This window comes from Diaporthe batatas, assembly GCF_019321695.1.
Source record: "Diaporthe batatas strain CRI 302-4 chromosome Unknown Contig00011, whole genome shotgun sequence".
Lineage (NCBI taxonomy): Eukaryota > Fungi > Ascomycota > Sordariomycetes > Diaporthales > Diaporthaceae > Diaporthe > Diaporthe batatas.
This window is the reverse complement of record NW_025408558.1, coordinates 629588-652471: the sequence shown is the minus strand read 5'-3', so window position 1 is coordinate 652471 and position 22884 is coordinate 629588. Positions and strand designations below refer to the sequence as shown.

General features: G+C 53.9%; 7 protein-coding genes across 7 annotated transcripts; 1 reads left to right on the top strand and 6 right to left on the bottom strand.

The window, feature by feature from the left end:
• Positions 1-1010: 1010 nt before the first annotated feature.
• KVR01_008995 (uncharacterized protein) lies at positions 1011-1637 on the bottom strand (the record flags this gene model as incomplete). The annotated part of the gene is made up of 4 exons (XM_044787058.1): positions 1011-1225; positions 1292-1355; positions 1417-1578; positions 1635-1637. 4 exons carry the CDS (start codon positions 1635-1637, stop codon positions 1011-1013), a joined length of 444 nt encoding a protein of 147 aa, XP_044641497.1.
• Positions 1638-4240: 2603 nt separating this feature from the next.
• On the bottom strand, positions 4241-5276 carry KVR01_008922 (uncharacterized protein; the record flags this gene model as incomplete). Its single annotated transcript, XM_044789059.1, has 2 exons — positions 4241-4509; positions 4577-5276. 2 exons carry the CDS (start codon positions 5274-5276, stop codon positions 4241-4243), a joined length of 969 nt encoding a protein of 322 aa, XP_044641424.1.
• Positions 5277-7258: 1982 nt separating this feature from the next.
• KVR01_009067 (uncharacterized protein) lies at positions 7259-11825 on the bottom strand. Its single transcript, XM_044788426.1, has 4 exons — positions 10452-11825; positions 10066-10384; positions 9698-10008; positions 7259-9553 (listed from the first exon to the last, which is right to left on the bottom strand). Exons 1-4 carry the CDS (start codon positions 11630-11632, stop codon positions 8938-8940), a joined length of 2427 nt encoding a protein of 808 aa, XP_044641569.1. The 5' UTR covers positions 11633-11825; the 3' UTR covers positions 7259-8937.
• On the top strand, positions 7334-8623 carry KVR01_008887 (25S rRNA (uracil2843-N3)-methyltransferase; the record flags this gene model as incomplete). The annotated part of the gene is made up of 1 exon (XM_044783274.1): positions 7334-8623. One exon carries the CDS (start codon positions 7334-7336, stop codon positions 8621-8623), a length of 1290 nt encoding a protein of 429 aa, XP_044641389.1.
• Positions 11826-12452: 627 nt separating the features above from the next.
• KVR01_009230 (uncharacterized protein) lies at positions 12453-13696 on the bottom strand (the record flags this gene model as incomplete). Its single annotated transcript, XM_044790675.1, has 2 exons — positions 12453-13417; positions 13507-13696. The coding sequence occupies 2 exons, from the start codon at positions 13694-13696 to the stop codon at positions 12453-12455; spliced, it is 1155 nt and encodes a 384-aa protein (XP_044641732.1).
• A 992-nt stretch (positions 13697-14688) lies between these two features.
• KVR01_009061 (uncharacterized protein) lies at positions 14689-17816 on the bottom strand. Its single transcript, XM_044781431.1, has 2 exons — positions 14982-17816; positions 14689-14915 (listed from the first exon to the last, which is right to left on the bottom strand). Exons 1-2 carry the CDS (start codon positions 16359-16361, stop codon positions 14856-14858), a joined length of 1440 nt encoding a protein of 479 aa, XP_044641563.1. The 5' UTR covers positions 16362-17816; the 3' UTR covers positions 14689-14855.
• Positions 17817-18960: 1144 nt separating this feature from the next.
• On the bottom strand, positions 18961-22030 carry KVR01_009309 (transcription factor TFIIIB subunit BRF1). Its single transcript, XM_044791416.1, has one exon. It carries the CDS (start codon positions 21575-21577, stop codon positions 19322-19324), a length of 2256 nt encoding a protein of 751 aa, XP_044641811.1. The 5' UTR covers positions 21578-22030; the 3' UTR covers positions 18961-19321.
• Positions 22031-22884: the final 854 nt, after the last annotated feature.

The window sequence follows — 22884 nt, the reverse complement described above, 5'->3', positions numbered from 1 at the left end:
TGTTTGCACAGGCAATTTCTGACATCTCTCAACAATCACTCACTCCTTCTTACTGTGTGGACATATAAATACACACTGCAGCTAAACGCTACACATACATCAGTGAGTAGTCCAGAGATTTATCCTCCTGTAAATAGATCATTTTGTCTGATAGCCCCTTCCAGTACATTATGGCAGACCCTTCCAGGGTTGTCTCTGTTGACGAGATCACCTCTGGTCTCTTCATTGGCAACATGGCTTGTGTTGAGAGCGAGAGTGCCTTGAAGCAGCTGGGAATCACTGCCGTTGTATCGGTTGTCTCAAATCATCGCAAACCATTTCCCCAGTCAAGTACTCCACGCTCCCAATCGACACGCTGCCAGCATCCCTTGGAGAAGTTATACCACTTGAAGGACCGACTTGTCATCTTCGTTGATGACACTGGTTGGGACAACATCTTCCGGCATTTCCAGGACGCCTGTGAGTTTATCGACTACAAGTTGCGCAAAGCCAGCGGAAGGGGTCAGGTCGGCATTGACAGGGTGGCTTCTGTGGAGAGAAGGGAGCCTGGCCGTGTTCTTGTCCACTGTACTCTTGGTATTTCCCGGTCCCCCACCATCGTTGCGGCATACATCATGTGGAAATGGAGATTCCGCGCAGCTCAGGCTCTTCAATACATCAAGGGGATGCGAAGAACGATACGTCCAAACTCCGGATTCATCGACCAGCTGCTGGTTTGGGAAGAGCTGAGATGTAACCCCTGGTTGAGCCGGCGGTTTCACATCCGGCCTCAACCATACTACGACATGGTGAATCGACTCGAGAATTACAAGCGCATCCGAGAGGTTGAAAAGGCCATCGAGGGATCCTCGAGAGAAAACAATACGAGGGACAGTCAACGGACAAGGAGCGGTACAGGAGTGCATCGCGTGGCGGGGAACATATTCAGATTCAGCACAAGAGTCAAACGTTGAGGGAAAGCCCGTACTGGGCTTGTGTGATTCGAATGCATTCACGCAGTATCAATGCATCTAAGCCTTTTTGCAGGCCACAAAGTTGTTGCCCGAGGCCCCGGTGTGAGTGATCAGCGCGTCCAACTTTCCCTTGCTGTCGAAAACAACCCTGTCGGCACCAGGAGATCCGCCCGTGTAGACCTTGTACGACGACAGGATCGGGAACTCATACCACGGAGCCGCGGTCGGGAAGCTGAAACCTTCGTAGTTGTTGTACTGGTGAGGGTAGCCACCTGCGGATTTAATTGTAAGCACTTGGGCCTGCTCGAAGCTGGCATCTCAATCCGATGGGAACATACCTGGTGCGCTGCCGGACTTGTAGTTGGAATAACCCGCCGCCAGGGCGTCGTTAATGTCCACTTGCTACGCGGGACCAAATGTCAGTGATAAGAGTCCAATTATTGTTTCGTTTTCATAGACTTACCCAGTAGCAGACGGAACCACAGGTGTAGACACAGTCTGCGGCTGCGGCCTTGACCTGTGGCACGGCTACGGTCTCAACGGTGGGCTCGACCACGGGCTCGACGGGGATCGCTACCGAAACGGCGGCGGAGGCGGACAGAACCGCGAGGAAGAGAGATTTGAGCTAGCACCTATGTCAATTATTCGTTCTCCGCCTCACCATATCCGTTCCCTGCTCACCATGGTCACAGCCTTGATATCAGCGTCTCAAAATGCTTTGATTGGAAGCTGGCCTAATGCTACAGAAGCCTGTGTTGTGGAGGAGTGATGGTTGAGCGAAGCTGGCGCGCCTGTCCAGACATGATCGGCATGATCAACCGAACACCTCCCTTTATTTATGTTCTTCTGTTCTCCAAGGGAGAAAGTGGATTTGGATGCTGGCGTTCCTCCCTCATTTCCTCATGAGCATAGCAATGCCCAATGATACACTACGTCTGTGCAGGCGTAGCAGCCGGCCGGGTCCTATATCCGAGACGGGAAGGACAAAGAGACAAATGCATCCGGGCCATCCACCCACGTGAGCGAGTGTGTGGCATCTAGATAGCTGCTTATCTGTGCGAGTCAACCAGATCAAACCGCCAAAGTGGTCCCCCGAGATGCCACCTTCTCGATCCATACAAGCTCAGCCAAGCCCATCCCGGTAGTGGGAATCCGAATAGGAAGACCGAGCACCGTCCGCCCATTTGGACGTGTTCGTTCGCCGGAGCGGCGTGCGCGTGCCGGACCAATGATTGGTGCAATATACCCCGGCAGATCGTCGCTGCCTGCTGGAGTGGTCTGCCAATCACTGGAAGGGCTTGGCTGGAAGGAGAACGCGAGTGCCGGGATGCCGGTGGGCCAAAATACAAGCTTAATTTAGCGGCTCCGTGTCAGGTTGTTGATGGGTGATACCCCTAAACTCTGTTTGGGTGCTCAAGATATCAAAGAGCTGACGGACCTCACCGATACTTTCTTCTGAGCCTGTGAGCATTGCAGCTTGTCAATATCCAGTATCATGTCGGTGCGGGGCCAAAGCCCAGTCTAATGCACCTGTGACTAGCAAGCAACGAATATGCGACCTACATCGGAACTGCGTTCATTCGCGCTCATCTCCGTATCTTCTTGCATGAAGCCGCCACACGTGCAGCCATCTCGTGAGAAATCATGTCCTGGAACAATCTCTTTTTGTGGCCGCCAAGTAGCTTATCACGGTCTGGACCCACGCCAGCGACGATTCTTGCAGCTCACAGGCTTGGTGCCTCCTATTCTTTGACACTTGCTGGAAGTGTCGATTTTACCGGCCGTAGGTAATTAGTCTGGCATTTACAGACCTCACGGGACGTCCATTTCCTCACCTCTCCCGGTTGGATGTTGTGAGACTCCACTCGACTGAGCAGATAGCAAGTTCTGTCTCGGAACCAAATAATCCCAATGACCCTTGTATAATAGCGGGCCCGGGGGCTTATTTCCAAGACTTTTGTCGTTTACATGTCTGAGGTATATCCAGATGAGATTTAGCTTCAAGCAGGGTTACTTTCAGAGATTAAAGGTACGAAATGTACAAAGTTAAGTGCGAGGGCAAAGTTGGTGCATTATTTATTCTAATTGCTCTGCTCTTCCCCAATGCTTAATAGACATTACACCTTGAGCTGGCCTCCTGTATCACTTATGGGGTCATCCTATTATTTAGCCTACGAGGTGTCAAGTAGGAGTTCAGAGGCAGCTTTTCTAATAGGTTAAAAGCCTTCTGCGACTTGCTCCAGCTCCTGGTGTGTTCGGCCAATCTCATCTCAAAAATCCAGATCACCCTAGTCATAATGATTCTTATTTCGGTGGTAGCATGATATCCAAGGTGTGAACACGCCCCATATCAGCTCATTTTCCAATGACTAGGGCAAAAAGAGCGGATCAATGACACGCCGACTTACTTCGTTCCGACGCAATTCCTCGGACCAAACGCAAAGAGCTTCCTGGCTCACCTCCCATCGCTGGCGAAACGAGTATCGCCCATCCAGCGCTCCGGAACAAATACCCCATAGATTACATCTCCTTAATTCATTGTTTGCAGTGATGGGTGAGGCAAGAAAAAACCAAGAGTCTCGTCCATGATTACTGACAGATACGGCGTGTTCTGGATGTTGTCAACATTTATGTCTGCTTCGGGTTTGAAAGCAGAGATAGGTTCAGCCTTGAGTTTAGCTAACGGACCTAGACATAGCGTTAAGAAATACCCATGGGTCTCGGTTCTTTTTCAACCCATGCTGGCGCAAAAGCGTAGGGGCCAACCGAAGGTCTAACCCCTAGGTATCTAGGTACGCAGCTGCTAGTAAGGCGGTTGGTAATGTCTCAGAGCCACCAAGTAGAAGGAAATGAAAGGCAACGCCTCCATTCCTTTCTTGCTTTTTTCCTTTTCACGTGGGATAGATTAACCAATCTAGATGCTATATAAAATTGCAGAATAGTTAGCAAGACTCCTCACTTATAAGGCGTTCTTATAAAATCAAATGGTGCAACATTATAACGCCACCTCTTTCCCATTCGACCTCTTACAGAGAGCTAAGCCTCGGCTGTGATCTTAGAGCCACGGATCTTGATGTTAGGCTATTTAGTATTCAATACTTGTGATGCTCAAGAATTAAGAAGAGAACAGCTCTAGATAGATCGCATCATAGACTATAAAATCTGGAAAAGAGGTTGTTGCGTATACTGGACTGCTACATAGCAAGCCCCTTTCTAGATGTTTACCCCGTCTCTGAGATTCGATCGCTACCTAGAGGGTAGTTACCCTTGGCCGTTGGGGTTCCAGGTCAGGAGTTCACAATCACGAACTTCTTCCGTGACCCTCTTGCCATCTCCTCATAAGCTCCCACAGCACCGTCGAGCTGGATCTCCGAGTTTTGGCTGATGTCAGGCAACTGAAGCTCTCCAGATTTGAAGAGGGGTAACAATTTCCTCAAAATACCGGCCATGCTTTTCACATCATGCGATACGCTGTTTGTGCCAATGATAATTTGCTCCTTGCGATAAAGTTCTTTGAAATCAACCTCTGCCGAAGTGCCTCGATTGTTGGGAGACCCTGTTGAGATAACTGGCGAGGTGTGTCAGTAAGTGCAAAGACGTTGAAAATTTTAAGTGTCACTTACTAGACAGTCTCCCTCCAACACTTAGATTTCGGATCCCTGCTGCCTGCAATGCTATGTCCCCCGTAGTGTCAACAACAATGTCAGGCCCTCTGCCGTCTGTTGAGTTGAGGACAGTGGCCAAACTTGGATCAGCAGCCGAGTCCACATCATATCTGTCGCCGCGTCCAGCTGTCAAAAGGCGACAGCTGAACAGAGAGCTCTTCACAAGCTGCGATACAGCATTGCCGACTTGACCAGAAGCACCGAGTACTAGCACAGTATCGTTCTGCACAGGAGACGCTCGGGACAATGCAAGGTAGGCTGTCGTCCACGGTGTGCCCAATAGGCCCACTCGCTTGACATCGAGATCGTCCGGCACCTCGACGACTCCTTCCTCATCAACGACAACGAACTCAGCATGCGCGCCGTCCCTTGTGAATCCAAGAACAGGCCCGGAGGTGCCAGCGACTGTCTTTCCATGCCAGTTGGAATCAGCCGGAGCGACGACCGTACCAGCGAAATCCCGACCAGGTATGCGAGGAAAAGTCGTGAGCGGGAAGTTGCCTTGCGTGTTGAGAAGATCCGATGGCTGCAGCGGCGATACTGCCACCTTGACGACTAGTTGACCGGGCTGGGGGGTGGGTTGCGGTCTTTCTTCGAGAGAGAGGCTCGTGTGCTTTTCGTTGCCTTGCGACACCGAAGATATGACGACTGCCTTCATTTTCGACTTGTTTTGGTGATGAGGTCGAATTTTTGTTGGTCTACTTGTCGGTGAACAGCACGCGAGGCTTGCAGACGACACAGCTGGTAGTGGTGAGTGATGCAAGGCCGGCCTTGAGCATGGAAACGAAGAGCTTTATCCTCAGCGAATCCCCCAACCTCCTACGCGAATATGCCGCGATCCGATGTAACCACGAAGCATCTTCTCTAGCTCGCCGTTAATTCGTCCCTAACTCGCCATAAAGATTCCCCATAGCTTGCCCCTAGCTTGACCCTAGCTTGTTGTGCCTTTGGCCCCGCTTTGCTTGCCCGTCAACGAGACCCCTGCTAAATATGTGCTTAGTACGAGGCGGCAATTTGGAATCGTAGACGCCACAAAGAGCGCAAGCCCCCCACCCCTCTTTCAAACGCTTCAATGTTATCCGATTCGAATCAAAATGTTAAGGAGGGGCACATAAACTGCAGCTGTCCTAAAGTTCACATTTTCTACTTAGGTACCCAGTGTTCAACAATAAGCTTCCCTTATCATGTTACATGTTCCTCTTTCTGATTCTTGGCTTCCATCTCGACTTTTACTCTGCGATATTCCTTTGTTGCGTGCCCCCAGAGGAGTGCTAACTGAATTTGTCAGGTGTGTGAAATTAAATTTGACATGGCCATTGCAAGACCCCGGGCAACGGCTGACAGTATATAGCAGTCTTAAACATTAAAGCGGACACTAAACCAAGTGAACACATTTTCAACTGAAAGCTACTGTAAACCCTCATAAATTCTTGATCGATCTGAGTGGCTGCTGGAGGTATTAGCATGAAGATAACATCTGATCACATAGAATAAATAAATAGAATATTAATATCAATCGGCACTTAGGTATTCTTAACTTATTTATTGAAGAAGACATACGAAGGACCATTAATAGCAAAGAATTCTCCGATCAATCCAACCAAATCCCGTTGCGCAAGTTTTCTGCATAACCCCTTCAACACATGTGCAATCAACAAAAGCTCCTAGATTGCAAGGTTAACAGGGAGTGCAGCCCCTAGATTTGGGTTTACTAGGCTGGTACTCTTTTCTTAAGTTGGTTCTGGCTTTACTCTTCCTTATAGCATGGTCTTGTTCATGATTGGTGTCGGTAGGATTATGAGGTTCCAGATTACGGTCTGTAAGTCTGGAACGTTGGGACTCGGTGGCGTATGTTGCATTCGGCGGCGTCCGGTCGCCCGGCGGCACTTGTTGATTCGACGGTGTAGGGACTGCCTCTACCCACTCCATGATGGTCTTGTTATCTGGGGGGGAAAACATTTTTGTTAGCATGTGTCTTTTCGGGATGTAAAGGATTTGCAAAATTTACTCCAGTAATGGTCATCACTTAGCGGTTGGTCGCCGAGATGCTTGTTACTATTCAGAAATTCCTTTGACGGCATTTTCAGGTTCTTTTGGCAGTCTCTAGATATTTGCGATATATTTCAATGTTTGGATTTAGATGAGTATAACATTGAGCATTGAGCGAGTAGAAATTTCGTCCGGGAGCGACACATACTTAGATATTTATATCAGAACGAAGCACAATATTGCTCAGTCCAGCCTTTATGACTCGCCTAACTTCGGCTTTAATCCAGCAACGTTGTGACTTACAACCTGGTATGGATCACAGGCCCGATATGAGTTCGTTTCTTTCTCAATGTGACGCATGGGCTGTCATGTCTGGTCCCAAGGTCCTTCTCATGGATGCCGCAAGTTTTCTTGTGCCCACTTTCAACAATGAGCACAATGACTCCTTGCGAGTATACGATGACCCATAGTACTCAAACAGTATGCTCCTAATTCCAGTCCGATATCTTCGATAAGCCCTTGACGAGGAGGCTGCACTGGAGTTTGCTGTTGGACAGCTTCGCTGACTAAGCGGGGCAGTCTGAGACGGGTGAGATAAATCTCGGGGAAAAATTCACCTAACAGCAGTAAGTTCAACCACACCAGGGGTAACGCACATGCTGCAAAGGCCCATACGCCACTGGCCCAGTCGAAAGAGCTTCCCCGCGGCCCGAGGACCAGCGAATGATGGGGAAATACGACCGCAAGGAAAAGTCGCAGCCGAAACATGGCAAGCCCACGAGCAGCGGCGCGTCAAAGGCGCCACCACCGCTGACCCGCGGCTATCCAGGCTGGAGCGGGCCTACTTACATCCACAAGAAGAAGAAGAAGCCGCAGCAGCCACCTTCGACGGCCTCGGGGCCGGCGGAGCCCCCGAGGCTGGAGCACGTCCTCCCGGTCGACCTGGAGCAGCTCATGATCAATGTTTTCCGCACCACCTTCCCCGCGTGCAACGACTTCGAGGCGCTGAAGCCGACGCTGCAGGAGATCAAGGACGCGCTGTTCCGGAGGGACTTTGACATGGCCTTTGGCAAAGACGAATTCCTGGAGGCGTACGCGATCCGGTGGAGTCCCAGCCGGGCGCTGGGGTACGCGCAGCTGATGGCCTGGATCTGTGAGGAGAGGGCCGAGGATGAGTGCATCCAGCGGCTGCTTGGTGGCGACGGTGATGAGGACGAGCAGATGCCAGCCAAGGTGGTTTGCTTTGGAGGTGGCGCGGCTGAGATCATGGCTTTTGCCGGTCTGTTACGACATCTACGGCCGGCGGACGCCGCCGGGATACCAAACCCACCGTCAGAGGACGTTGCGAAGGACCTACAAGCCTTGTCGATATCAGATACTGGCTCTTCGCCAACAGTCCTTGACCTTCACCTTATCGACACGGCGGACTGGTCCTCAGTGCTCTCGAAACTACAAGAGTGCCTCGAGACCCCTCCGACTCTTTCCAAATATGCCAGCGTGGCAGCACGGGCCGCAAATGCCTCATTCCTCTCGCCCGGGTCTGTCAACCACACCTTCACACGCTGCGACGCACTGGGCCTCAGCACAGAAGACCTCCGGGCGGCCATTGGCCCGGATCCCGCACTCCTCACACTCCTCTTCACCCTGAACGAGCTGTACACAGCCTCGATGCCACAAACGACATCCTTCCTGCTCAGGGTAACAGAAGCTGCCCCAAAGGGGAGCTTGCTGCTTGTGGTAGACAGTCCTGGGTCTTACTCTGAGACCGCTGTTGGCAGTGCCAAGGAAGGAGAAGAGAAGAAGAAATATCCCATGAGTTGGCTAATGGACTATGCGCTTGTGCCGAAACCAAAAAAGAAGGCCGCGGATGATAAAGGCGCGGAGGAGGAGCCGGCCCCTGCCTGGGAAAAGGTCATTTCCGAGGACAGTCTGTGGTACCGGTTGGAAGAGGATTTAGAGTACCCAGTCAGCCTGGAGAACATGAGGTTCCAGGTTCATGTGTTTAAGCGTGTATGAGCATAACATTAGAATCCAGCGCCCACTTGATGGGAGGCGTGCTGAAGAAATATGAATCAGAGAATAAGCGTGTGTCTTGATCTCTGCCAGGAGACTCTTCTTCAATGCCGAATGTTTCCAAGTCCACCCACCTATAAACAGCGTGTAGCAATCAGGATGACAGGTAATGCCTCTGTTAGATTCATCGTGGCGTATTATTAGCACCTCCAATCCTCACTCGCTCATGTGCATCTCATTTTGGTTCAGAGACTTATCAAACTCTGAGCTCAAGGACCTGAGATGCCATCATAACTTCGAGCTCTTTGGCATCTCATTCACATTGTTGCTCCTGCCGGCTCCTGGCCCCTCATCAAGTTTGAGGCTCCTTGCTTGCCCTCCACCAGGGTGATGGTCAGGTCCGGATCTCTAGAGTATACTCGGAGGCAGGCGACACAGACAGCGTTCCACTTATCGCAATCGTCCTCGCTGTCATCCGAGTCGGAAGACTGATCCAAGGGCGGATCCGCATGCACATCGATATGCAGATGCCTCCCGTATTCTGCTTCCGCTCCTCCTTGTGATCGCTTAGGCCTTAGTGGGAGGTCATGTCCTGGTCTCTCAGGTTGGAGCGGCTCTTTACCCTGCCGTGACTCGCCATCTCCAACTTGAGTGTGGTTGGTCACTGCAGGTGGCGTCTCCGTGGGCATGTCGCCGGGCTTCCGGGCCTCATCACCGTTGGTTTCTGGGCCCTCGGCCGCATCTTGAAACTCGTCAAGCTCGGCTTGGTCTTCCGATCTGCTGCCATCTCCCTCACTTGGCTCCGGCTCATCTGGCGACACTATGTCGACGTTGAACTGCACACCTTTCCCGCGGATGTGAGAATGCTGGATTTTATTAGGTTTTGGCTTGCTCTTGGACCTCTCCAGCTCAATATTCATATCCTCGTCTGGACTGTGATCGGCTTGTTAGCTGGCCATTCCATGGGGACAAATAGACAATTTGGCAGATTCGTTACCCTCCCAACAACTGGATTGTACAGTCGCTGCTTTGGGGAGGAGTAACATGTCAACAGCTTAAGATTTTGAATCAACTCACATTCCTCCCTTCGCGTGCGCAAGGTCATACTGCAATCCCACCTGCCTGAGTTTCTGTGGGTTGAAGGCCGCATACTCCGGGACCAAATACTCGACAGGGTCCATTTTGCCGCGCTGTGCGGTGATCTGCGGAACGACCTCGTACTGGCCAACTTCAAGCTGTATTTCAGAACTGACCGACCGATCTGTCTTCCCGCGGGTTGGGCGGGCGGCGCAGATGTAGTCCCCGGACTGACCGCCCTGCTTCCGCAGGACGAAGTGAAGGCTGAAGCGGTACTGGCCCTCCAGACCCCTGAAATAGCGTGTGTCCAACTAGGATCGAGGTGAGTATGCGGGCTCGCATATGACGTGCATGGACCGGAGACTCACTTGTGCCATGACAAGTACAAACATGCCGGCTTTCTTGACATCAATAATAAACTTGGTGCGCAAGTATCCAGTGACCCATGACACGCTGCTGCTCGCCCACTGTTGGATGACCGTCCAGCGCTCGTCGAAGAGGCGAGTGCGATAGATGTACCCGAAGGTCTGAAGCATATCTCCATACTCCATCCAGAAGATGCCGTCGTTTCTGAACCGGTGGTCGAGCTTCTCCATCCAGTACGGTGTCCACTCTTCAGCACCGTCTGACCACCTTCCATTCCACTCCCCCATCCTGCCTCTAGGATCTCTCTTCCCCCAGGGATTCCTGCCGCGGTCAGTGACCATTCATACTGTGCGTTGTCAAGGCATGTCAGTCGGCGTTCTGTAATTACCTGATCTTGACCAATCGAACCGAGCTCCTTCCATCCTCAGTATCTACTTCGACAGCTTGGAGTATTGTATAAGCATGGCCTAATGTCACCCCTGAGTCTGCCTCTACCCCGCCAACTCGATTAGCACTCAAGCCGAAAACGAACTGGCCGTCCGACCCGCTCAGCTCTTTCCACAACCTGTCCTTTCTCAAGACCTTGTTGGCGGCGATGGTCGTGGTAACCCCACCGGTCATGTCCTCGACGCCGTCTCCGACATAACCACCGTCAATGGCCTCGTAGTCACCATGTGCCTTCGCATACGCCTTCTCCATGAGCGGCAGCCAAGTCTCGTTCTGCTCGGAGCACCGGCTGAAGAAGAGGGCCTCAGAACCCTTCTGGTTTATATCTCTGAACTTGGCGGACTCGGAGCCGTCCGGGTCGAAGAATTCCGGGGCCCTCTCCCGAAAGTCCTGGGAGCGGAGGTACAGGTTGTCGTCGACGATGGTGGAGATCCACTCCCCGTCGCGCTGGAACACAAAGCCGTACACGCCACACTCCTCGTCCCGCGCGACACAGATCTTGTCCATCAGGTCCTTGCGGTGCGCAATCGTCGAGATGGCGGCCAGCCACCAGCAGTCGCCGCCCACGCCCTGCTGGACGTCCGTGTGCGAGTACCCGTTGACGGTGAACTGCGGGTTCCTGAAGATCCAGTCCAGACGGTGCACCGAGCCGGGCAGCCCTGGCCCTTGTGGCTCGGTGCTGGCTGCGCTCACCGCACGGCGAGACGGAGGGCGAGGGGACGGCGAAGGAGATGGGGAGCCGCGGCCGCGGCGGCGACCACGACCACGACCGTCTTCTGGCACGGGCGGGAGGCGTATGCCATACAGGCAGTTCCACTTCCTCGTGACGAAGTCGGACTCGATGTCAAAGTCCGGATCTGTGAACTTCTCGTTGGTGCGCTCGCACTCCTCCCTGATCCGCCTGACCTTGTCGCGGCATTCCCTGGCTGCGATGTCGTAGCTCTCGGCGGCGTTGCGAGCCGAAGACGCGCCGCGGGGGTCCGGGTGGGCTGGTAGGAGGCTGGCGTATAACAGACGGGGGAAGATGGACGTTACTTTGCTTGGGCGCCTGCGCGAGAACTTGTACCAGAAAGTGTTGACTTCGCCCTGCGGGGTCCGGGGAACTTGACGGCCAGCACCCATTGTGCCTTCAAATGAGCCGACTTCCAAGGTGAGGGTCGTGCGAGATTGTACATACAGGAGACCACTCAACTTTGAGTACTCAAAGGTCCTCGCTGGTGCGGAGACGAGCTCCCAGCCCAGGAGAGAACCAACCCACCATGGCAATGGTAGTTGTGATAGGACGGCCTGACGCTCGTGTGCGGCACAGCTGCGCTGCTCCTTCTGGACAAATGCAACCACGTGTGCGGCGCTTGTCTGCATGCGCTTTGGCTCACCCCCGCGGTTGTCATTGATCCTCCTCAAAATTATTTCCTTTGATGATTTCACTGCGACAGCATATGAGCGTGCCAAGAAAAAATTTAAAAAAGAATTGCAATTCTCTACCCGCGGAATTTCAGCGGAGTCCAAAGCATGCATGATGGCTTCGTTGCTGATTCGGTGTGCTTTCTGACGATGAAAGCGGGCGAGGCAACCCCCGGGCCACGCCTCGGGACTATCTACTGCCATCGAATCTGTAACACTCCACACAATGTGCAATTCTCATCATTTGAAAATGTGCAGGTCCATCCTCCACCTGCTCGTGCCCAGTTCTGTCTCCAGCCAGCCAAGCGTCGACCGCAACCATAGACAACTCGTCGTCAGCGGCTGGTTGTTCTCGCAATAGATGCCGATCCTCCCCAGGTTGAGGCCACCCGACGCCCAGGTGCGTCAGTCGTGTGCGTCGCCTCAAACGACTCGGACCAGGCAAGGAGAGGCGCACAGCCTGGTAATCGGAATCGTCCAGAATACTGGCACACTGAACCCCAGCATGAAAAGGATGCCCGTCAGTCGGCCAATGCCATTACTCTGATTCCTCGTTGAAGGAAGGGTCTGTCTTGCTCCTTGCAATGATTTCCTTCTCCAGCGCCATAGCGGAAGCGAGCCTCCCGCTCCTCACGTCGTCAGCGTCCATTTTGTGCTGCCAGATGAGTCTCAGAGCTGTGAATTGGCCCACAACGCTGCCCCGAACAAATTCCTCGATGATGAGCCGCGCATTAGCACCCTTCTGCAGATATTGCAGGGCTCGCTCGAAGAAGCCCTCTGCGCATGCCATCAAGAAAATAGTCCAAGGCCCATTACTTCCATAGCAAGAGGAGTCGATATCCGCGCCTTGCTCCAGGTATTTGTCTACCAGATCGAACTTGCGGGCAGCAAAGGCCACGTGCAAAGCCGTTAAGCCGGTAACACCCTCGGCATTGATATCAGCAGCGCTGTTCGCAATGAGATAGTCCACAATTTCGTTCCTCCCGAAACGTGTGGCGACAAAGAGGGCTGGTACCCCGCCACCCACATCCTCAGCATCTGCCCCACGTGCAAGCAGCAGTTTTGCAGTCGAGGCATGCCCCTTGCAAATCGCGTAGTGTAGAGGGATCCACTCTCCAGCTTCCCTCCACGGGTTTTTTTCGAAATTGAGACGTGGAGGAACGGTAGAGCCAGCCAAGGAGGAGAAGCGTAACATACAATGGGAACAATTGCACAGTCCGAATGACATCCCTTCGAGATCTGCACCTTTGTCAAGCAGGTACCGCACCATGGAGTTTCGTCCATGAATTACGGCACATGCAAGAGGGGTGGCCCAGATGTTCTGCTCAAAGTTGATAGCCTTTGGCATATATGCCTTGGTGAACTTGAGTCCGTCCATCGCCGTCCCGAGTTCGTCGAGGGGTGGGTGTCCATCATCGGATCCAAAATCCATGTGGGGGTTCATGCCGTTCTCGATAAGCAGCTCCAGAGTTCGTTGTCGTTTGTTTTTGATAGCCCAGTAGACTTGCAGTACATAAATTAGCTTCAATGTTGTGACCGGTACAAATGTTTGCATTGATGCTTTGCGACTGCTTTCTGTGCACAAAACTCACTAGCTAAACCATGACTCTGCTCAATGTGTGCCTTGTATGCAGGAGAAATTGCCACTCTGTAGTGGCGACGATTGGTGAGTGCAAAGGAGATGAGGTCGAGATCAGACAGGCACGGCTGTTTGATGATGTCGAGGAGGAGCTCCTCTGGTATGTGACCGAGGTGGTTCCCAGGAACCAAAGCCACCTCCATGGTGGAATGAAGGTGATGTTTGTCTCAAGTTTCGTTTGCCAACATTGGAATGGTGGAAGGGGACTTTCTAAGTTTGGCGGCGAGGAAGGGACAGGTTAGGACCAGTGGACAAAGGGTGGAGGTAATGTCTTTGGCTAGCTGGAGGTTCTGCTTTGAGTTGTGGTGCTGTGAATGAAGGGTCAAGACAAGAACAGAGCTTGGCCAGTGGATCTGGGTGGTGTTGTCTGGAGACTTTGGGCATTGAAGGCGAGCCCTGCAATTGCCAGTGACAGTAGCTTGGTCACCTTGGTCACCTTGGTACCGACCTGGGTGCTAAGGTCAAGGAAGCAAACGGAGCAAACGTCCTAGAGCTTGCTCTGAAGGGGCGCTAGTCTGCGTAGACGGGCTCAAATGAATGCCCTACCAGCTAGAACCTTCCCAGGTGGATTGCCTCGGCCGCTTTATTTGAAGTCGACTTGGACTTTCAGCACTGGCAGCCATCTCGACAAGGTTGAGGTGGTTACTTTCACCTCTGCTTTGAGTACCTAGGTATTGGAGTACCCTGGTATTGCAACTGCTTTCATATTGCTCTGTGGCTATTTATCAACCCTTCAACTGCATCAAAACTCATTCAAATGCCACAAGTTTTGTCGGGTAAACAGCTATCTAGATGTTCGGATTGGCATCCATAACTGTCTAAGGGAATGGCGGTGACAATGGGGCAGCTCAAGATAAACGGTATTGCCCTAGTTAAGTACCAGAACAGGCCAATTGCCTGAGATTGCACTCAATGATCCGAAAACAACTCTGAACTCTTAAAAACTGCACATACATGAACTGTTCAACTGGAATCTGACACCAAACTTAAAGCATGGCAGACTGTGGCCGCTCGTAGTGCGCTTTCTTGATACAGGCAGTGACACTGCCATGATCATCTGAACGGCTGCACGGCACCTCTTGACAGCGAGAAATTAAAACTGATCACATGCGCAGGCAAACAGTCCAAGTATTTTGATGTTCGTGTAATTCATTCGTCTCGTTGTATATACATTTAATTACCCCAGGTGGCATCTCCAACATGCCATAACATGGGGGTTTGATAGCGGCAGAAGCCAAGCCTGGTCAAGTCCCTGGGCCTGAACCTCGTGCACATTTAAATATCTTTCCTCCTTTGCCCACTCTATGACAGCGGGCTACATGTGAAAGCGCCTCGTACAGTTCCCTCGTGGTATTGGTCGATCTAGAGGTCGAGAGTCAGCACCTGGTGCCTCAAATCAGGTAATGCAGAAAGGATGGGACAACTTACAATATCCTGAACACTGGCGTAGGTACCGGCAACCAGAATAACCATACCCATAATGAAAATGATGCCGTTGGTGATAGCCAGCAGCAGGTTCTCCTTGCTGTACCACTTGCCCTTCTTGATGAGCTTGAACCACATCCAGGCGGGGAAGTAAAAGGTGAAGCCGCTGATGAACAGGCACGAGGAGATGGAGAGCAGGTCGCTGAAGAAGGGGATGGCCTCGGCGATGATCCATGCGATGAGGGTGATGACGGCGATCAGAACGGACCATGTGATCCAGCCCATCTTGGTGTTGATGAAGCGGATCACCGAGTCCTTGTACATACGCGCGTGGATGTACCGCCCGGCCGTGGTGCCGTTGATCGAGCCCGAGATGAAGATGACGGGAAGGGCGACGCCGAAGGCCACCTTGGAGAGCAGGGTACCGGCGGACAGCAGAGCGGGAGACTTGACGTCCTGGCCGACAAAGACGTAGATCAGGGCGCCCGTGACGGTGTAGATGATCATCTCGATCATGCCCAGCCACCAGATGGACTTGACAAAGTCCTTGGGGGTGTGCATTTCGTCCATGAAGGAGAACTGGCAGACTGCGAAGGAGTAGGCAAAGATGATGTTGCCCAGCGCGATGAAAGCCTCGACGAAGGTCAGCCCCTCCTTGGGCCACGCGGACCAGTCTGACGCGGGGATCAGGCCCTGGCTCTGCTGAACACCCGTTCCGATGATCGTGATACCGATGGCGAGGATGATGGACACGAAATCGACGTACCCCAGGATGGCGACCTCGGCGAAAGACGGGGGCAGGGCCAGGAGGAACAGGATGATAGCAGACACGATACCGAAGACGAGGGAGCACGCGCCGTTCTCGGTGATATTGCCAAAGGCGATGGCACCCGTCAGACTGTGCGAACCGACCAGGAAGATGAGCTGGAGCGCGAACATGACACCGACGAGCTCGTAGCCGAACTTGCCCATGAGCAGCTGGCCGGCATCGGCGTAGTGCGTGACGTGCGGGAACGCGATCTTGACCTGACCGACGACGTAGGAGGTGTAGATGGCGACGAAACCGAGACCGACACAGAGGATGACACCGGCGACCATGCCCAGGGTGGCGAAGGCGTTGGGGATAGACAGCGAGCCAAGAGCGATGGCCTCGACAATGAGCACGATGGTCAGGCGTTTCCAGCCCAGCCGGTTGAACTTTGCGTGGCCCTCGGCGGCCTTGCGCTTCTCAATATCATTCCAGTCCGTCACCTCGCCGACCTCTGTCTGCCCGAACATGCCTGAGCCTGAGCCTTGTTGGCTCGCACTGGCGCTGATGGTCTTCTCGGCCTTCTTGTCGGTGGAGCCCGCTTCTTGGGCGGCCGTGATGTTGTAGTCGGCCATATTGGTAAGAAATGTGGGGTGAGTCTTCCGGAATGGTCGTCGACTGCTTGTGGGGCGGGTGGCCGGATGTGGGTGGTGATTAGGACTTTTACAGCTTGTGTAGTTGATGCACAGCTGGGTTAGTCGGCCAGAATAAGACACACACGAGACCTAGTTGACCAAGGTAAGAAGGAATTCGCGGATCGGGTCAGGTCTTGGTCGTGTGAAGCCGAACCACCGAGGCTGATTTTTCAAGTGGCCACGGGGAAAGGACTGGGATGACGTCCTTTTGTCGGCGTTGAAGCTCCGGACCGGACTTTGAAGGCGGTAAGGACTGGCCTCGTGGGTGAGTCTTGCCAAAGTGACAGAGATGGAAAGGAAAGGGAGAATAGCGGTGGCAAAAGCACTCGTGGGATCAAGCAGGACTAAATATGAAGTGAGGGTCCAGCCTTATCTCTCATGGGAGGGGACCGAGTCGACCGATCGACGGTTAGGACCCGAGGTTGGATATCAACGTACAACGAACTCGTCAGCGTTGATCCGCCTCTCTTGCCCCGGTCCTGTCCCATCCGGGCCTGGCCTGGCCTGCCATGCCATGACCCGGTCGCGCTTGCTTGCTTGCTGGCTGGCTGGCTGGCTTGCTTGACAGGGCATGGCTGGGCCGGACTGAACCGGTCCTCCAGGGAACAGAATTCTGGAGTAGGGCCGCATGTACATGCCTAGGTAGTGTACAGTCTCTATGGATATATCCGAGGCCAGGGTCACCGGAGAAAACCACATGACCTCGCAGCCCTCGCAGCAACATCCATACCGTGCCACCGTGTGTGCTGGCGCTACCACTTTGACAGGCCGGCAATACTTCAAAGTAGCGCGTAGCGTGTTTTGGGGCAAAAAAGCCGACAAGCGAAGAGACGCCGAGGCGCAACCGACTCGTGCTGCTGCACAGCAGGGCGAACGAGCGGTCCTAGCCCAACTGCAACCCAGATGGGGTCAGCAGGCATGGATGACGCACATGGCGAGAGACGATCCCGCCCCTCGGTGATTTTGGTGAGGGAAGGCCACTGCTGGGGCGTGTGGTCTCGCCATTCTGGACATTCTGGCCATTCTGGACCCTTGAAACCCACAACAGTGCCCTGTACTACATAGTAGAAGGATGTCCTAGAGCCTACAGGAGTGTGGGTGGTTGTCGGTGGTTGTCCCAGAGCAGAGGACAAGGACCAGGAACAGCCCCGCGTGGGGGAGATAAGCACGGATTTGGTACCAAAACTTTAGATCTAAGATCTTGTCAGAGCAACCTGGCTTTGGGATAATGCAAGGGCACGAGCCAGTCGCATTGTGAGAGTCGCAACGGCCGTGCTGCCGTGCGAGAGTCGTGCGAGGGAGCAGGTTGGTTTGTCAGTTGGCTGTGCCGGTGTTTCCCGCGCTGCAACGGCCAGAATCTGGTGATTTAGTCAGGTACCAGCAGGTCAATTTTCGGGGCATGCGGTGGATATTCGCTCGTAACACTGTGGGCCGGAAGCAAAACTTTATGAAAGAGTTAGCTGACGGGTACAGGGGCGTCAGTGTGACGTCTCGCGCTCATGCGGCTCTGCGGTGAGAAACTTGGCACCGCGAGTCATTTGGTGTGTAATGGGAAACCGGAAATAAAATCGGCGCCATTTTGGAGATGAAAGCCTCCCGTAATAGAATCCACCCTTGGCCTGACCTACCCGCAGAGCCCCTGCAAGCGAGGCTTGTTCCTGAAGTACCGACCCACCCACCCGACTCCCCTTTCCATCATGATCTTCACGCGGATTTTCATTGCGCAACGAGACAGCCCAAGAACTTGTCCCGTGTTCGTCCGAACTGGCGACGGCGAGACGGTTCCTGAATCCTGTCCTCATCTCCAAGCAGGTGCAGAGATCTGGCCCTGACTCGGCCCGTTTTCATTTTCCATATTTTGAGTTTGTTCCACAGATAACAAGTTGGCAGGGCCCTCATCCAACCAGAGCAGACCAGAGTGTCAGTCGCCTCAGGCATCTGCGAGTCCAGGGATGGGGCCGCCGGGCAATCCGAGTGTGCTCAACCATCGCGCCGGCGCCAGTTCGGCAGGTTAATGCGGGTGACCAAGGTCACATCGTATGGCTTGAACCCAGTGCAAATTTCCGTGGCTGTTCCTTCCCTATGCGGCCACCGAGATGGCACATACCACGGTTCACGCCTGTCGGCAAGGAACATCCAGACATGCTCTTCGCTCCCCAGTGGCGTGCCTGCGTCTCGACCAAGCTTTCAACGGCTGAGTGGCTGAGAGCTTGTCTTGCTTGTCAGCTTGTGTGCCTGGGCGCAGGTGGGCGGGTCTTATTATTAGCGGTGCTGATCACCAGATTCACCACTGCAGCCACTGGCATGGATCCACGCTGAATAAGCACTCCATCCGCAGCATTCCACCTTGTTAGTCAACACACCCACAGCATCGTGACCCCAGCATCGGATGCTGGGGTCACGATGCTGGTGTTCAATCGTCCCTCGGCTTTGGCGTGCTTGGTCCAATGGGTATCCAGGCGGCACGAGGTTTCGTGCCTAGCCGAAATCTTGGGGTCCAACTCATCAAAAGGACCCGTAGTCCCCATGGGGTAGATTAATACCGTCGGCAGGGCCCGCCCACTTGCCTCATCCGAGTTCAATGCCCGGACCGAGCGCCCGTGAGCATCCATTGTTTACCCAACTATTACGAGATAGCTGGGCAAGAACGGGCACGAGGTCACCATCTGTTGAGCTTCAACTTCGCCCACTTCGCGTTGGGCCTGCTGTCCGATCGTACATGATTTCCTATTTGTATCAATTCTAATCACGCGCGGTGTGCGGTGGCGACTTTCTAATGGTATCGTGCTGACTGATGGGATTCTAGAACAAGAGTTGCGCTTAATTCCCGTGCATCATCACGTACTGCGTGAACGCATCTGTGAAAAGCATCCGCCCCTTTCCCGCGAGTTCGATGATCACTAGTCATCATCCCCGAAATCCTCGGCGTCGTACTGCTCCCCCTCTTCGTTCTCGTTGCCCTGGTCGTCGCCAAGGTCATAATCATCCTCGTCGCTGTCCATGTCAGAGAGCTCGGCACTGCCAGTACGACTGGTCGGCTGACTCGCGATTTCACTGCCAATCAGTGACCCTGGGCCCTTTCGGTCCATGTTGGTGAGGGCAGCATAGTTGATCTTGGTCGAGATCCCGCGCCGGTTGGCCGTTTCCTGGGCGGCCTCCTCAGCCGAGCTCGCCGGTGTGGCTTGGCCCTCTCCGATACGTGGCTTGCGCGTTGTGGGCTTGCGCGGCTTCTTGACTGGCGCCATCTTCTTCTTGAACTCCTTCTCCTGCTGGAGGCGCAGCCAGTCCTTATTCTCGTTGAGCCACAGCTGCTCCTTGATCTTGCGCTCCTCCTCGTTGAGCAAACAGTTGAGCACTTCCGGGTCGTCAGCAAACTCATCCTCCGTGACTTGAGGCGCGTCAATCAGTTGGTTTTGTTGATAGTTGGCTGGTCGCAGGTTTTGAAGCTCATCCATCAGCGCTTGGGTGCGCTGGCCAGCCTCGCTCAGTGCAGCTGCCCAGACCTTGGAGGTGGTGTCCCTGATGTTGCTGAGCATTTCTTCGGCCATCCTGTTCTCATCCTCGGTCCACTCCTCATTCTCGTCGAACAGGGCAGGGTTGCGCAGCGAGCTTCCTTGCAAGCGGTTTCGGTGACTCTTCGCGCCTGGAGCCAAGGTTGCATTCTGCGTCCCTGAGGATCCTGGGTCACCATCTCCAGTGCTCATTCCTGGTAGAGGAACATCTCCGTACTTGGATGCAAGCGCGTCCACTTCATCCTGCTCGTCTGTAGGCACGGCCTCACTGATGTCATCTTCAGTCACGCGTTCTCTGCCTTCACCGGAGGGGCTGGCAGGTTGTCGTTGAGGTAGTGCAGGAATTGCAAATCCATCCGCATCAGTCCTCGGCTGTTCCGATGGCGTGGCGTCGCCCCGAGACGTGGTATCAGAATCTGGCTGGCCGTCCTCGCGGGTTCTCTTGTCGGGCTGAATGGGCTCGCCGGTCTCCGGGTCAATAACGGGCCGCTTCCTCTTCCGGCCAGGCTTGTTCCTCTTTTTCTCCATCTCCTCCTGGTATTCCTTGGTTTGGCGGTAGAAGGCGGGAGGATCATGTGACTTCTGCTCGCCGGGGAATTCCCCCTTCATAAAGTCACTGATTCGCATCTGTGCGGCCTCGAGCCGGGCGAACTCGTCCAGACGGAGCTTCAGGGTAGCTGTGGTGACCTTGGCGACGAAGGACACCTCGAGCGGGGTGCGACGATAGTTGTGCATCCTGGCGGCGAGGATAAGGGCGGAGCCACAAATTCCCGCAGGCTTACGGCCAAGCATCATCCAGTCGCGATCCATTCGCTGAATGATGCGCACGGCAGCGGTCTGGATTTTGTCGGTGTCGTTGTAGAACTCGAGGCGGCTGGCAAGTCGCCGGATGATGTCCTCGGGAACCATGGGCTCAAAGGGGTAATTGGCCTCGTCGCCGCCGTAGAGCATAGTGAGCATCTTCTTGAATGTGCGGCCGAGGAGAAATACGTCCTGCTTGACGACATCGGCGATGTCGATGAGCATGACCGGGGTGTTGCGTTCTTTGCGGATGGCCCAATACACGCAGACACAAGCAACCCTGCTGACACTCCGTCCCTGGCAGAAGTTTCGACCGAGGACTTCCTTGAATTTGTTAAATGCAAGGTGATGAAGGTGGCCTTCAACCTGGCCCAGCTCCAGGCGGTGCAGCAGAGCAGTTATCTGGTCCCTTCCCTCGAGAATTGATTTGATGCGGTTCTCGCCGTCACCACCACCTGCGGCACGGCGAGGCCCAAAGCCGGGGCCACCCAAGCGAGGGCCTGCCTGATCATGGCCGACGGTGACACCGAAAGCAATCGCCTGGCCGTTTGAAGCCTCACCGAACTGGACATCGGCGACGATATTGCTGTCATCAACGACAGCACCACAAGACTGACAAGTTCCGTCGACGAGGTTGGGGGCCGAACACTTTGGGTTGGGACACTGGGAGCGGGGATTGACGGGAGGCGGGGAGCCAGCCAAGGAAGAGGCCCTGCTGGCATTGTACTCGGCAATCTGCTTGCGACGGTGGTCTCGATCGTTGATTGCTCGAGCAGGGTTGGGACGCGAGGCCTTGGGTTTTGCCGCCGGCGCCTTGCGTGGGTCCTTGACCATGGACGACATGGCTGGCAGACGGCAGACGGCAGACGGCAGATAGTGGATATTAGAGAGTGCTCTGTTGGGCTCCTTGAATACAGGTGGTGATTATCCTGGTTGCCCCGTTGAACGCATGTGAGAGGAACAGATGCTGAGAAGGGATGTGCGCAGTGCGAGGCGCGGCACAGCGAGGCGAGGCGAGAACTGCTGAGTCACCCCGTTCAGGGACGACGGCGAGCTCTGGTCCGACTGCAATCTACCCTGCCGTGCTCTTCAGGGCAGGGCGATGAAAGGAGAGGGATGACAAGTATTGAAGGGGGTTGCAGAGAAAGGGTGTGATGCCATTGGGCGACGGGTGTTGATGGTGGAGGATGCTCCCGACGCGAGTTGGGTTGCGTCTGCGACAACTTGCGAGTGCGTGTTTCCAACTTTGTCGTCTGGTCCAGTGGGAAATTTCAGCGTGCACAATGCGGAAAATTCAAAGACAGCATGAGCGAGTGCGGGGCTGAGCGCACGGGCCAGTAGCCCTTTCTGTGGTGAGAACTCGCTTAGTCAGGCACTTTTGTTGCTGCCTAGCCCTGCTCAAGGACGGTCGCACGCGCTACAGGCCATAGGTTCGAGCACCGCTTAGTGCCCAAAGATAATTCTAGCTGGTGGTTTTTTTCCTTCCTCGGCCAACCACCACATTTCCACAGCCCATACAACGTACACGGTTGAACTGCCTCACAAACAAATGAGATACGTCCATGTAGTCCCAAAGGCACTGTAATTTAACTTGCTATGTCTGTGGCATCATTTGGTCCCTTACTTTAGTACAAGGCATTTATTACCTAGGTATGCCTTAATTTTGAAGCGTCTTCCTCCCTGCCAACAAGCTGAAGACACTGTCGCCATTATCATCTCCGTGTCAGTGCCATGGGCTGATCACCCGCAGGACCAACCAGTAGGTCCGTACACCCTGCTTATCTTATCAGCCCAAGTGGCCTCTGTACCTAGGTACCTCTCGCAACGAGGTATTACAGCTTCGCTGCTTCCTCCCTACTACTCCTTAGGCACCATAGCTTTAAATCAACAATCCCTTACAGACGATTTGAGCCTCTTTTCCCATCGGTAGTGAGGACCATCTTACTCCGATGCCCCCCCCTTTTTTGGTCACTTGCGCCCATTTTGAGCCGCATAATAACCCGATGAGCGATCCCATTTGCATTCATGTAATCTCATCATATTCCCAAGCTCCATTAGGGCATACTTGCTGGCTGCCTGCAGCCTTCCCTTTTATCAAGAGCGGTTTCATTTCTAGTCCCCATACATGTAAAACATTGTGCCACCCATCG